The sequence below is a fragment of the Mya arenaria genome, chromosome 3 (assembly GCF_026914265.1).
Source record: "Mya arenaria isolate MELC-2E11 chromosome 3, ASM2691426v1".
NCBI classification, from domain to species: Eukaryota; Metazoa; Mollusca; class Bivalvia; order Myida; family Myidae; genus Mya; species Mya arenaria.
In genome coordinates this window covers 18232525-18248342 of record NC_069124.1, presented here as the reverse complement: position 1 = coordinate 18248342, position 15818 = coordinate 18232525, and the positions used below count along the sequence as shown (strand labels likewise).

The window sequence follows — 15818 nt, the reverse complement described above, 5'->3', positions numbered from 1 at the left end:
AGTCCCTTAGTAAATTTCAAACAAATTGGAGTCTCCATATAGTTTTAATGCTATACTGTTTGATGGCTATTGCGTGTACGTGTTTTTTTTGCGGTAGCTATATTTTGATACATCTGTTGAATATATAAATTTCAGGTTGTAGTGAATTAGATTTAACGAATGGCTATACAATTTCATCCAACCTGATCGAATCTAACGCGACATTTAATTGCATCAAAGGATTTGATTTCAGTGGGGACAATATTTCAATTTGTTTGGAAAACTCAACATGGTCTAATACAAACGTATCGTGTCAACCAAAAGGTACAGTATGCTACTTTTATGATTATATAAAAGCAGAAGAGAAACATAGCATACAATATACAGCACTGCGTTCAATAAAGGCTCACAGTCGCTCAACTTAACATACTGATTTATTATGTGTCCCTGATATTGTAACGCAAACACAAAGAGTGGGGAACAAACATACACATACGTTAGATGTCACGCGCGACTGTTAGTCTTACCTGAACGCAAGGTAGGTTTACTTCGAATCAAAGATATAGTCTAATGATACATGTAAGAGTTAACGTCTTTGAAATACCAGTAAAAGTGTCACTATCAAAGCTAAAAATCACGGGAATACATTTGATAAGTTTAACTTGGTACGATAGAAAAAAAAATCAAACACGTTTTCCCGTTTCTATTAATGAAGTTAAATTTTTATATAAAAAAAACTATGATTAGTTTTGCAGATAAAACTCAGTATCTAAAAAAAGAGGTTTTATTAAAATCCTTCAATTAGCATACATTTTGCATAATGGCAATATCATATTACATCCTGGATTTCCAAACAGACTGTGGAACGCCTCATCTCCCAAGTAATGGACAAATTTTGTTAAAAGACAAAAAATCAACGTATGGATCTAGTGCTCGCATGAGTTGCAGTGATGGGTATCATGTATATGGCTTTAACGACAGCGAAATCACTCTTAAGTGTATAGAAACTGGGAAATGGAGTTTAGAAAACTACACGTGTGTGCCAGTGGGTATGTTATGTACTCAGCTTATTTCCTCGAAGTTAACCCCGTCAAATTATGTTTCAAGCTATGAACTATACGTATGATGATAATGCTTTGATTTGAAATACGTTAGTTTTATATTATTATTATTATTATTATTATTTATTTATTTATTATTATTATTATTATTATTATTATTATTATTATTATTATTATTATTATTATTATTTTTATTATTATTATTATTATTATTATTATTATTATTATTATTATTATTATTATTATTCAATTTGTTTCCAGTGACTCTCGGAGATTCGTGCATTAATGTTTATTTTGACTGTTTATTAATTCATATCTAATAATAATCTGTAATTAATACGATAGACTGTGAAGACTGGGTGGAGTCAAATACAACCTCATCTTCTGTCACCTATTCCAATTCTACCATCTATGGGTCTGAAGCTGTCTTGAGGTGCGCCTTAGGATTTTATATTGAACACACAAGGGATGTCTTCACCGAAACTGTTACATGTACTGCAAATGGAACATGGAGTAAACGTTTCCCTCCAACATGTGTTGCGATTGGTAAAGACTCTTTTGAACATCCATACTGTTATCGTATTGATTATGTAATTTTAGTTTATAAATTGCGGCAATACGATCTAAGTACAGTCCAATACATATTATAATACCTTTAATTGTTTGATATGAAAATTTACAAAAACATTTTCACATTTCTGTCTTTCACAGAATGTCCACGTGTGAAGCTACAACCGAATGTGAATGTTTTGAATCATAACCATTTTAATTCACAATATCTGGTCGGCTCCATCATAAGTTTCGGTTGCCAAAATTCAACATCGATCATTGGTCGAAACTTCATCACGTGTTTAGTTGACGGAACATGGAGTGGAAACCCGCCCGTTTGTGAGAAAGGTAAACAAGTCAAATAACTGTGACATAGTACCGTCAAAGATGATATCAAAATATGAGAATTAAATGGTTTTGTTAATTTCTTTAAGAAAACTTTGAAAACCCATCGAGACTCCGTTTATAGTTAACATTTGATTTTAAAGAGACGAGCAAGAAGTTTTGCCCAGAGGATATTGACTTATACGGACACATTTGGAACATAACAAGGGCTGGGCAAATCATAAGTATGGCTTGTCCTGACGGCAAGCGAATAATACTAATAATAATAACAATAATAATAAATAAAAATAATAATAAAAATAAATAATAATAATAAATAAAAATAACAATAACCCATTATTCTCCTCCAATCGTTCTCCAACCAAAGTGACCATGGTCATTAAATAACTGTTACAGATAGTGATAGTAATTCAAAAGTTGTTGATAATTGAACTCTTTTCAGGATATGTAGGAGAAATAACCCGGCATTGTTTAATGGATGGATCATGGCTGTACCCAATGTACAACTGCATTCAAAAGTCGATAGCAGAAATATCGCAAGCGGTATTTTGATAATTATTTTGTACTTATCTTTGTCCAAAACAGCACTTATTACACAAATCTGTAACATTCAGCTTGTTAACCCGTGCTGAGACTCAAGAGTCATTTCACTTTTGTAATGCTACGAAATATTTTCAGCTGCAGCATCCAACAGAAAAAGACATTCAAATCAATCTTCAAAAGTTGTCAAGTCTAACCTCAGTCACGCATTCAAGTGGACGCCCGGCTTTCGGTGGTGAGCTGAATCAAGTGACCAACATTTTAGATACCATTGCGAATATTGGGGAAAACATGTCAGTTACAACAGAGCAGACAGAGGTGGAGTATTAATGTTTATCTTATAAAAGATGAAATAGAAAGTTCATGCCTACGGGAAGTTTATAGATCAATGAATTTGTTATAATTTAATGGATTATCAATGCGTGACTTGGTGAAAGAAAATAAATCGTACACGAAATTGGTCAATTTTAGTATTGCCGTAAGTTTTATACGTATAAAACTTTTACAGATAGTATTAAACACCACCTTCAGTCAGAGTATGATCGGCAAAAGGCATTTGTTCTAAAATGTTTCATAATTACCATTTAATAATCTTTATTATTTGCAGTCGTTCCTTTCCGTTACAAGCAACTTGCTAGATCAACAAAATGCAAAATCCTGGCAAGCAATGGGGAATGATACAGAACAGGTAAGTATAATGTGCTGTCTCTTATTTTGTCATCATGATCTGTTGTGCGATTCTATATGAGTTTGGTTTGTCTAGTTCGAATTTAATTATAGTTTGTACTTCCACAGCTATGTACGTATCTTTTGACGTTCATAAACACACAGTGGAGTGATTGAATATAAAACATTCAAATTGAGAATGAAATGTTTTTGCTTATTACACCAAAATTGAGAAACTAAATTCACTCTAATTTTGTTCGAATGTTCCAGCCACTGGAACGTCAAGGAGCAATGAGGGTTTTGAATGTCGTTGACAAATATGTCGCCTTAATTTCTGAGGGTATAGGGGACCTTGGTAACACATCGAAGACATTTGCTGCTTCAAATCTAGGTAAATGCGTCAATCAAATACCAAATCAATAAACGGAAACACATACAATAAGATAGAAAACATCTTTTATACATGCAATGATCAAATCAATGAACGGAAACACATACAAAAAGGAAAAAAAGTCTTTCATACATGTAACTTATTGCAGTTATTTTGTTGATATGTTTATACACATATATGATAAGTATTTAGTTTCGTTGAAATATCGTTGTATATTTTACCAAGAGAGCACTAAATTTTATATTTTACAAGTGACGTATATTTTGCAATATTTTTTAATAAATATTTTGGATAGGAGAAAGGTCAAGAATTGCAAAGCAGTGAAGATTGTCAATTTTTATGTTTGAAACAATGGAATTACATTTGTATTCTACTTTCTCTGTCAAGCACCGGGAATGATATAACAGAGCATAAACTAAAGCATATAATAAAGCTATGTTAATGTATGTGTCTGTCTTTGTTGTGTTTATTTGTCTTTATTTTCTATTGTCTGTTAGGCGATGTGCTTCTAAACAGAGTATTCGTTTAATTGTATTGGGATACTGAGCTTGCCTGTATATATTCTATATATTCTTTTGTTTTATTAATACGCCTTTAGAGCCTTTATACTAATTCAGGAATCGTTTCTGCTTTGTAGTTGTGCATGTAGCAGGAATACACAACACAACAAATGATGGCATATCGTTTCCTGGAAATGGAACTAGTATAGGGATTTTAAGCGCACTACATCTTCCAGACACATCTTTGAAAGGTATTTTCCTTTTTCGTTTTGTAATCATGTTATTTTCATTTTAGCATGCAAACTTAGGATTCACTGCAATATAGTTATAGAATTATGAAAACCGTATATTATAGACCCTGAAGATAGGTCAAAGCGTAGTACATTGAACTTGACGTGTTGCCAGTCGTCAATAAGTTACGCCTCTTTTCTTGTTTAAGTGGGCTAGATGCAACACTTGTGTGTTTATTCGAGTTGTTTAAATACGTCTGAAACGTAATTGAGATTACATGTACTATATTCCGTTCTTAAATACAGATTCAAAGAAGTACTCGGCTGTGTTTTACAGAAATTTGTCAGGTATCGTCTCTGCTTCGTCAAACGAACACAGGTAAACAGATTGCGTTTTATTTTTAAAAACATATGAACTAATTGAATTCTGACCTACAGCAAATTGTATAACCATGGATAAATCCAAAATGCTGATTGATTTGTCAATATTTGTCAAATAGGTATTGGTGTCTAATCAAATTGCATTGATGTTCAAACCTGCAAAAATATAACCTGCGGATAACATATCAAGTGTGGCACAATTGGATCATGCAGACTTAAATTATAGCCCATAATGAAACACGACATAGATAAATTGCATTATTATTATGTTGTATTTTATATACGGTTACTGAATAGCATTGTTCTAAACGTTGCTCATTCAAAAGTAACACTGCAATTACAAAAGTAATAATTTGATTGAAATAATAGTATTCTTTAAAGCTACCTTGCATGTTTTTTGGTTAAACGTAGTGTGATGCATCTTGTATAACGTATTGTAAAACATAATTATTCTCCCTTTCTGTAACTATTTGATCTTTTGATATGTTTTTGATTAAGACCTTTGCAAAGAAGCATCAACACCGAGATTGTTTCTGTTAATATGGACAACTGGGAATATAATCCATCGTTTGAAATACTGCTTACGTTCACGCATTTTGAGGTAATCGCCCTAATGTCTTAATTGTTAAATGTCAAGTTGAACATTTAGTTTGACGCAGACTTAAACTTATTTTTATAAATATTTAAGCCATTTATTCAAATAGTCAATCATTAAACTTAGTGACATAAATGATGAGATGATTACTTGTTTAATGTTTAATTTCCTTTCAAAACAATTACAAAGTTAGAATGAATGTTCACTTAAATCGATTTGTAATGATAGGCAATGCAGTTAATGCTTATGTATACACTAACACTTTGTTATCAATTTCAGAAAAGCCTGTCTTTACCAGCCTGTTCGTTTTGGAACGACTCAGAGTATGGAACATACAGTTTATGTTCACACAGTTTATAATGTTTAACGATCGTTTCGACAAAACAATTCTATAAAAACGACATTATTATCCATGAACTATATGCTATCTTGGTACCAATTTCACATATACTATAGGTACCTCGTACACATTTGTAATATTTCCTGTAGGTCGGTTTGGGACAGTAGTGGCTGCAGGGTTGTCCACACAAATCAATCTCATACAGTTTGCAGTTGTAGTCATCTTACCAACTTCGCAATTCTTATGAGTCCATTTATTCAGGTAAAGGTGTTATGTGCAAGATAAATCGATTTTCTTCATAATTTGATTAATTTATTGATATTCCAAATCAATATGTCAATAGTTATCTCGCCTCCACTTTTTCTTTTATATAATTAAATGCATTTGAAGAGGATTTCTTGACGTTTGATAATTATTTTTTTTTAAATTAAAATCCACTTCCTGTATTTAAGGAAGACATTTATTTTGTTGCGGCTAGCAATTACTTATTTTCGTTAAGATACACACTTCTATATACAAATGCTTATTTTATTTTTAACGTTATCCGATAAATGCTTTTGATTAAACAATATCATTTCCAATATATATTTAAATCACTAAACACATGTAGTATGCAATTTATTTTCAATAATTTTAGTTGTAATGTGCCTTTCAGGAAAACGTGAACACCAAAGCACTGGACATCATTTCCATCGTTTGCTGCAGTATTTCGATTCTTGCTCTGGTGCTAACAGTGGCGTTACACATATACTTTCATAGGTATAAGCTATAAATGGGAAAAAATATAAAATACAAATACTGCTAATACAGTGCAAATATGGTTATATGGTTTATCACCGTGTATATGTGAATGTGTATTTATGTATAATGCGATACCAAAGAAGTAATCTGCCTGTGATTAAAATTGGAAACGTTCTGATCAATGGCGGTATTGAGCATATTCGCCGTCGCCATCGAGCGTGCATCTTCAAGCACTATATTGTTCAAAGTTAACGTGTAACTTTCATTTAATCATAATAGAACTAAACATCATTCACATCATTAACATTACCAGATAAGTCAGTAAAACACTTGAGGAAAATACTTGACTTTTGGTCCTAACCCATTGCTTTTCTCTTTTCAGACACATGAAAACCGACCAAACAAGAATTGTTATTCTGATGAATTTATCGACAGCTCTTATTTTTTCTTATGCGTTGTTTCTGGGTGGAGTAGACAGAACAGAAAACAGGGCAAGTAAATTATAAAATTATATTAAATCAACGCATGTATAATCAGACTTGATTTAACGTTCTTTGTATTTAGATCTAACTATCATAACTTTGAGTTTTCCTGAATGTTTTTTTCTTAGACAATTTATATTATCATAAAGAACAATATTCAGTTTTTTGCTCCTTTTTGGATTCGTCGAATGAGATTGATAATTATATAAAATTCGACCAGGGAAATCTTCTCAGAACAGAAGCACTAACATAAATACTAATTGGTTTAATGTTTTTTCATTGCGATTTCATTTCTTTGTCCAGTAATTTCAACCACAACAGACACAGCCATGATTCCGTTTTGTATTTCCTACATTTACTAGATAGTTTGCACTACAATAGCTGCCCTTCTACACTACATCTACCTCGTGGTATTCTGCCTCATGCTTGCGGAGGGAGTGGACATATTCATGTCTGTTCGTTTTGTCTTCACCACAAAGTCGAAGTTTAAGTGGATCATTCTGGCGGCTTGGGGTACGACTTTTTCTGTACTATTGTTTCATGTGTCATGATTGTATTCAATTATTGTCAGATGATGTTCTTCGTCTTAAGTTTACGATATTTTTCAGGAAGAATAACCTCACTGTAAAATCAATCGCGGCCAAAAAATGGAGGTTTTGATTATAAGGGCAAGCCACAAAGCAAACTCCGTTTGAACAACCAAATTGTAAAATGTTTAAAAAAGTGAATTTGTATTTAGTTTTGAGGTTCATACTTTGCATATTAATGCATACTTTGATAAGATTTACCTTTTGAGTTTTATCTTTATTTTGGATTGTTGAGATAAGAGTGAGGTTTGTGCACTTAAACTGGTTTTAACCCCCATAAATTCACATTTTACTGACCGTTCCAAGGCAGTACCTAACAATCCTTGATAAACATACCTAGTTTTTTATATATAGTATGTATGCACTGTGCTGCTTGTGGAGTTTTGTGCTGTTCTTCCATAAAACCGGGTTTATGTTTAAACATTTTGCTACTGAGCTTGTTTCTGTAGCTTTTCGCATACATATCAATATTTAGTAAGCATAATTCATATATTCGTAGCAACATGTGAACCTGTTATAAAGAGTTGAGCAATTTTAACCAAAGACAATTTCAGATTTCCAATAAAAATTCATTACCGTTTTCCCGGAAATGTCTTGAAACAAAATGTTTGTAATTCATATTTATCGGAACTACTCATCAACATTGTATTGAGGCTTTTTTTAACCAGGAAATTAATTTCATCCACTACTTTCCATTATTTGTTTGAATAACTTTTTTATTTGATAATATTTCATCAAGAACTCTAAAGACATTGTTGAATAGTTAGTCTGGGGCATTTTCACATAAAAACAAACTGATAATTTCGACAGACTTTTCTTAAAGAATGTGAATGCTTTTTTTATCCAAAATGTGATAAAATATTCTTTTGTAAAATTTGGTTTAACTCCTTACTCCCCCAAAACATTTCACCAAGAATGAATGTATTATTGATAAATGATCGTTTCTCAAAACTAAATAAAACATGAACTATTGAAACGTTTTAATTTTTAACCTTTCCCACCCACTTTTGGACAGTGGCCGGCCTTTAAAGCAACATGCGAAATATGTCAACAGCAGTCAGTTTAAATGCTTAAAATGATTTTTGTTTCAAGAATTAGAGTAAAATGATAATGTCTTATTCATACTTTATCATTATAATTTATTACCAATGATATCTTGCTATTTTGTTTATTTCACAGTTTTTCCAGCGATGGTAGTAGGAATTGCTTTAGGAGCCAGTAGAACTTATGGTTACGGAACTGAAAATTTGTAAGTGGAGTTATAAAAGCTTGAGCTTTGTTGACTATTCATCAATCAAAACAATGCATTATATAGAAAATAAAGGAAAATTGTGATCAATTATAATAACAGCTTATAAACATAATAAACACACTCGCACGTTTTTGAATGCTAGAATCCGGTAATGTTGTCAAGAGTGTTTGTAACTGGAATGAGAACTGATAGGACATCGCGATTAACCAGAATTTACTACGCTCTTGTAGAATCTCTCAATAATCGAAGTCAAAAGCCAAGCAGCACACAGGACAACAAACATACATTTTTGTCCTTTTCTCTTCTTCAGTTGCTGGTTGTCAGTTGAGAGTGGAGTTATCTGGGCTTTTGTCGGACCAGCTCTTGCAATAATAACGGTGTTTGTTTTATTTGATATTGTCATATGTTACCTTCATTGGGAATGAAAGCATTCCTTCTTTTAAATTAGCTTTGGTTGTAACTTCAACATATGTATCATTGAAATGGTTACCAGTTGCATGTATGTTGCCGTTTTAATCAACAATTACATTACTAGGTCAATGCCGTGATCCTGGTCGTAGTTATGAAGACGATGTTTGGATCTCATGCAATATCACAAAAAAGAATATCAGACAAATCTAAGTAAGTTGCATTTGAAGGTGTATCATTGCTGCACTTTTTTAGTTAAAACATTATATATTTTACAACGATGGTGAAGAAGGCTATGGTAGGTTATACTTAGTCACTCTCGTTAGCACGATGTTGCGCGAGAGTGTGGTCTTGTGATGTGGGGAAAACCGGAGAACCCTGAGAAAACCCAGTTGTCCGGCTTGGTGACCACCAACCAAACTCACATGCGCCCAGGCCAGGAATATAACCTGCGTCGCCTTGGTGAGAAGCGGGTGCACTAACCACTGCGCTAACTGGACAACCTATTTTATCAATAAGCTATATTATGTTCGGTATATGTATTGTAAAAAGCTGTTTCAGAAATATAGTTGAAAACATAATGATTCATGTATCCTTTTGACCGAAGTGTTTTTAAAATGTTTAATAACGCAGTACTACTTCTTATATTTATCCAAGGCGTGAACTCGCTTATATGATCTTTCATGAAGCTGTCACAAGACCAATACTCGTCCCGTTTAAGTCCTTTTAATACTGTTTGCAGAATGGCAGTTAGATGCCTTCTGATATTGCTGCCGTTAACTGGAATAACATGGGTGCTAGGAATATTTTACGTCAACAAAAGCATGGCCTGGGTGCAGTATGTATTTGCAGTGTGCAATTCTTTGCAGGTAAAGCATGTTTTACAAAAGTGTATTTCCTTAGTGAAAAAAACTATATTGATGTGATCTAAAATGGTTGTCGTTATATTCACTTATGTTCATCATAAACGCTTTTGATTTGAGCATTAAGATAAGTTAACTCGAATATTCATGATTGCAGTATAACTGACTTAACTATTTATACATGTTGCAGGGGCTGGTTATTTTCATCTTTCACTGCGCCTTAAATACACAGGTATGAGTATGCTCAAAATTAAAAATAACGATATTTCTTAATTGTCTATTCATTGACGAAAATTATTCGCCTATAAGGCCACTAGCTTAGATGGTGTAAACCTTAGGTAGATAAGTAAACATTAGTAAGTGTGAGGTGCCCATCAACCGGTTTTAAATTCAACAGTTATTTTTTGATAAATCTTTACTGATCAAGCCAAAATAGTTATCCAAACATATTCAAATAACGATTGCTTGTGTTACGTGTGTGTTGCCTTGTGACGATGTTTTGATTATTGGGCTTGTGACCGTAGTTTGCATTGTTTTATTTCTTTAAACAAAAATGTGTTCAAATTATATTTCACTTTATTATAGATTCATGATGCCGTATTGCAAAGAAGAAAACGCAGTGGAACTGTTACGTCACCCAAAAGTAGAAGCACCAGTGTAACATTTCGAGTAAGTAGAGCTTTGCTCTTGTGTTATGTTAACAGAGTATTTCCGCCGAGACAATAATATAAAAGCTCAATTGTCTTTGTAAAATACTAAAAGCCAATATATCATGCTTTTTAGCGCATGTCTGGAATGAACTCGACATCAATGACAGTCACCGGAAGCTCGATATCTGAATCAGAAGAAAAGAAACAAGGGATTACCGGCGGAATTACGAGCAGTTCGAAAAGTAAGATCACTCTTCCCATTGGTCAAATGATCATCGAGACGCTCCTGTATATTCATGATATTGTTTGCACATGTAATGCATATCAGATAATCTAGAGTAAAACTGTCTTTAACTTTATTCATTTGTTATTATAAGTTGTGTATATAAGCCTATTTTTATGCTAGAACAAAATGTTCAAAGGATACGTATCAGTATTCTTTTAACATTAGGAATTGTCTATAGATATCTTTACAGTAAAAGCAAAACAATGTTTTGGCGGTTATGACGTATTTGACGATATCATGTTATTTAGCATTTCCATGTTACTATCAATCACACATTGTTTCAGAAGAAGATGAAGAAGACAATACGCCATCTCCTTTACAGACAGAAACTCTATCTTGTAAACTTTAACAATTTTGCAAAAAAAATGCATGGACATTTAAGGCTGCAAGAATATAACACAAAGCCACCTAATTGCATTGTAATGATTTAGCAAGGAACAGAAATGTAAGGGAGGGTTTGCTTTTTCTCTTTTTGTGAAATTTGCACATTTTAGGTGAGAACTTTTAAGTGCTTTATGGGGCTGTAAATGTTCGAAAGAACCACATAGTTTACTATTGACCAGCATTTATTTGATCTTAATATTGTTAATGATTGATTATTGAACCATGCAAGCTCGGAGACGCTCGGGATCGAGATAATATTTGGAAATATCCATTTCTACAAAAATCTTCAGCTGTTAATAGTCAGACAGAGCGCCGATCTAGAAACTCAGCTAAAGATATTTGATCTCTTAAAAATCGGTTTATTAATTTTATTGATTATTTAAATCTTCGAATGAATCTAATCTTATAACGGCTTTGCTATTTGATGGATGATTAAACGTTCTGATGCAGATGTGTTTTAATGCTCAAAGTTCTGAACAAATATTGTGCTTAGATGAAACTGAAAGGGTAATAACGAATCAAATGTATATAACTTATTAGTCCTTGCTTGTAAAATACATAAAACTAGAGGTACTTTGTGAAGTAGCTTTTGATTTTATAATGTCCAAAATTACATACGGAATCAGCGGGTGAATTAAGACTTAGGTGAAGTTGTATGACTGCGAAAAACATGTATGATTTAAATATTTTTATAAATCTTTACAAGAGAAGTATATTTAGATAGTTTCAAGCCAGAGACACAATTTGGCACATGTGTAATACTTCTGCTCTTTTGAATACTGGATGTAAAACTCAGAAATCAGACTCAACTGAATAAAAAACATTAGCGATCCTTTAAGACATACTCCCACGAAACGTTTTTCTTTCAACGATATGTTTTCCAAAATAATATTGGGAAGGATAAGGGAATGAATTAAAAACAAGGGTTTGATTAAATAAATATGGTATGGACTAGCAATTATGTTTAATTCAAACTCTCTTAAAATATCAAGAATGAGGATGGAAATTTTCGAGTCGGTTACTCAAATAATGGATACGTACGTTGTATTATATTTGCACATTGCTAGAGAAATCGTTTGGAATATAGGATATATATTGTTTTGGGCTAATGAAGGGAAGTACCAAACAACTTTGTCTGTAGTAATATAATGCTCAAACATAAAATCCTGCCTTTAAAGTGTGTATCCTGCAATTATGAATGTATTGTTTAATTTTTTGAAACTATTATAGGCAGTCATTAGACAGAATTCATCATAAACACACATGTCCCATTTTATTACAACACTTTAATTAATTTTTTGTTTTATATTTATATACTTACCAATATGTTTTGTCAATAAAATGATATGATATTGAATAAATAGTGCTTATAACATATGATTTTTATACCAAAAACAAAACAGTGTGCTTATTAAATATGCTAATTAAATGTGTTATTCATGTAATAAAATATAAATGATATTCCTATTATTTGTCTGTCTAATATCAACATGTGTAGGTATGTTGAAATGCAACTTAAAGCTCTTGAAATGATTAAGCCATAGGAGCTTCAAAGCACCCCCAAAAAGGGCGCAGGCCTTCACCCATAAGGGGGGGGGGGACCGCGGCCTACCTAACTCCGGGGGAAAGGTGGTGACAACATTTCAGAACCCAGATGGAACCTGTTCGGTTGGTACTAGTATCTGGTTTAACATAGATTATTACTGCAAACATCGTTTTATCGACGCTAGAGATACCTCATTTTTACAATGCATACATGCACATACTTTATGCTATTTAAGTCATACACAAAGTTGATATGAGTTTTCTGAAATGATGTTCTGTGTCTAGTCTAGACAATCAGTTAGATAATCAATAACGGTAGCAAAATTCCTGCCATTCATTTCACTATTGCAATGTTCAATGGCTTGACGAAGGCATTTACGAAACGTCAAATGTTTGTAATATCTACGTTCCCTTTGACCTTTCTCCAGTGGAAAGCGGACATTCAATTAGGATTGCTGCCACAATCAGGGTATGAACGAAGTTGGTTAAAGTGTGTGGAGTCGGACTCAACGCGTACTTTGACAGGCCCAACTGGGTTCATATACCCGATATAGTTAATTATATTCTTAAAATATGTAAAAAATACTTCATTTCATTTAAGAAAACCTTCTGATCCATTCTGTAAATAACACGACCCGACCGTAACCGGAAACACTTTTTTTCAAATGACGTCACATTAAAACGAGGAAGGATCAACCATATGAAATCCCCTTTAAACGTAAAATTGAAACACTAATTGCAACAATACATTTTATATATCATAAGTTAATACTCTTAAAGTGACCCTCTTATTCAAAATCAAAACATACACATATACAAAACAAGCATTAATTTTGAGTTTTAAACCTTTAACTTCTTACTAAATAATTCATTTAGGGCAAATATTAATTACTGATAACAATATTGTAACCGTGTAATTAATAGCTGGAAACGCATGATTATTAAATGGTTTGTAAACGCTAAAAGATTTACTGTGATCTACTATGGTCTTATAAGGTAGAAATACTGTGTTTTCTGCACCTCTCTTTCAAAATAAACTCGGTATCCTTTATAAGAACTACGTTTTTTTCGACATTTATTCATCCTTTTTTGTTAATTAAAACATTTGTTTCAAGTGTGGTTAATCTTATTTTGGATTAAGAGTGCATCCTTATATGTTGATTTATTTTTAACGGGACCTGCTGACACAATACACGCAATTACAAGATAGACAATTTCCATGATTATTGTTATGCGATAGACAATTTCCATGCATATTGTTATGAGATGATTCGCGATCCGAACATATCCAAAGATATGTTGCATTCATCGGATGATATGAATCGAAATTGCCGGAAGGCAGATTATTGAGAGAATGGAAGTTGAGGTTTGTTGAGGTGATTGTGTCTTAACTGTTGACGTTATTTTTAAATTTTCCCTCCAACGGATGGTATTTTATGTTTTATACTAACGCGGAATACTGTCGAACATAGAGTCCATATTCAGCGAGCAATATCTTGCAAAGAAATGCAAAACTGTTGATGACTTAAATAGAGGTCAGTTTATTTCCAGTGGTAAATGAATTCCCTCAAACACTAGAGTTAGACTATTGAAATGTTTCTGTCAATTCAAACCAGTGAGCAAAGGATACTAGAGACTGACAACACTCTACCAATGAATCTTGCTTAGTACAGTAGGAGGATAGTAATTAAAACGTTATGTTTAAGACACAAATATTACGACAACAGAATATAAGGCGTTAAACAAAGTTTACAAAAGAAGATTTTATCAGGTTTTGGATACAAAAGCATTCAGATTATTTCGGAAAAGTCTGTCAACAGTATTACTTTGCCTTTATGTCAAAATGATCCAGACTATCTAATCGACATTGACTTGAGAATTCATGATGATATCGTGTCAAATAAGAAAGTTATTCAGAAAAATAATGAAAAATAGTGGATGAATTAATTTATGGGTAACAAAAATGTATATATTTGTTTTAAAGTAGCTGCAATCAACTCAAAGCCCAAGACATTGTTGATCGGGCAGTTCCGATGAATTTGACTCATAAATATACACTATTTGAATGAAGACATTTCCGGGAAAACGAATTTGCTTTTTGGAAATCTGATAAAATATTGTTTCGTAAAAAATGCTGAACTTTTGGCTACATCTTTTCATGTTGCAGCGGATATATGAATTATATAACCTCACAACTAAATAGAAATTGTTTTTTCTAAACATTTAAAAAAATCATTCCCTCTACTGACTTTTGCATGGCTTCTAGCCCTTATATAGAAGACTATGAAAGCAACAATAATACGGCAAACACATATTAGATAAATTAATCAAAGTTTAAATAAAAGTATGAGACTGCGTTATTCCATAAACACATGTTTGTGGTCACTTCGGTTAAACAAATGTTTCCATCTCAAGTTATTGTTTGTTGACTCGTTCTGGCACCTGAACATATTTCTTCCGTATCGAGGGTTTGTTTGTAAACCATTTTATGACCAATTATTGCAATTATGCGTTCAGTTGCCTACATAACTATAGCATTTTAAAACAAAAGTACGAATGATTAACATACACATTTCAACCGGATATTGAATTTTATCAGGAAATATATGTTCAGTATTTTACGACTTCGTGTGAACAGAAACCGGAAAAACGACATTGAAAGTTTACTTCTAAATATCCAAAGCAACGCAATTCAAAAATGCAACCATCAATTTCCAATAGCCAATGCAACATCAGCAATCACATGGCAATGCAACGAAACGCAATCATGCAACCACTAATTGCCAATGGCCAATGCAACATCAGCAATTTCACGGCAAAGCAAGGTACCGCAACAATGCAACCAACGGGACGCAAAGTACTAGGACCTTGAGAAATATACATGCAGCTGACACGTACGAATTTGTTATTACAGCAACGGGATTGTCAGTGTTATTTATATCTATATTCTATATCCATCCCACAATTAAACGATTTTAGTGTATTTATCCCAATTTTATATTTAAAGCCAATTTGTGGATTTCCCCACCAAGTGATAAATAGC

At 32.7% G+C, this 15818-nt stretch overlaps 1 protein-coding gene across 1 annotated transcript in view; it reads left to right on the top strand.

The window, feature by feature from the left end:
* The window catches only part of LOC128225753 (uncharacterized), a 36926-nt gene extending 24299 nt beyond the window's left edge, over positions 1–12627 (top strand). The window contains exons 35-56 of the mRNA XM_052935655.1: positions 837–1028; positions 1752–1937; positions 2377–2477; positions 2613–2792; positions 3082–3162; positions 3411–3531; positions 4169–4282; positions 4568–4640; positions 5141–5243; positions 5517–5560; positions 5727–5838; positions 6233–6336; positions 6701–6809; positions 7163–7313; positions 8567–8636; positions 8950–9016; positions 9175–9260; positions 9790–9916; positions 10101–10142; positions 10496–10579; positions 10694–10802; positions 11131–12627. Coding sequence (XP_052791615.1) covers positions 837–1028; positions 1752–1937; positions 2377–2477; positions 2613–2792; positions 3082–3162; positions 3411–3531; positions 4169–4282; positions 4568–4640; positions 5141–5243; positions 5517–5560; positions 5727–5838; positions 6233–6336; positions 6701–6809; positions 7163–7313; positions 8567–8636; positions 8950–9016; positions 9175–9260; positions 9790–9916; positions 10101–10142; positions 10496–10579; positions 10694–10802; positions 11131–11195 — 2321 coding nt within the window. The 3' untranslated portion in view covers positions 11196–12627. The remainder of the gene's footprint in view (positions 1–836; positions 1029–1751; positions 1938–2376; positions 2478–2612; positions 2793–3081; positions 3163–3410; positions 3532–4168; positions 4283–4567; positions 4641–5140; positions 5244–5516; positions 5561–5726; positions 5839–6232; positions 6337–6700; positions 6810–7162; positions 7314–8566; positions 8637–8949; positions 9017–9174; positions 9261–9789; positions 9917–10100; positions 10143–10495; positions 10580–10693; positions 10803–11130) is intronic.
* The last annotated feature ends 3191 nt before the right edge of the window (positions 12628–15818 follow it).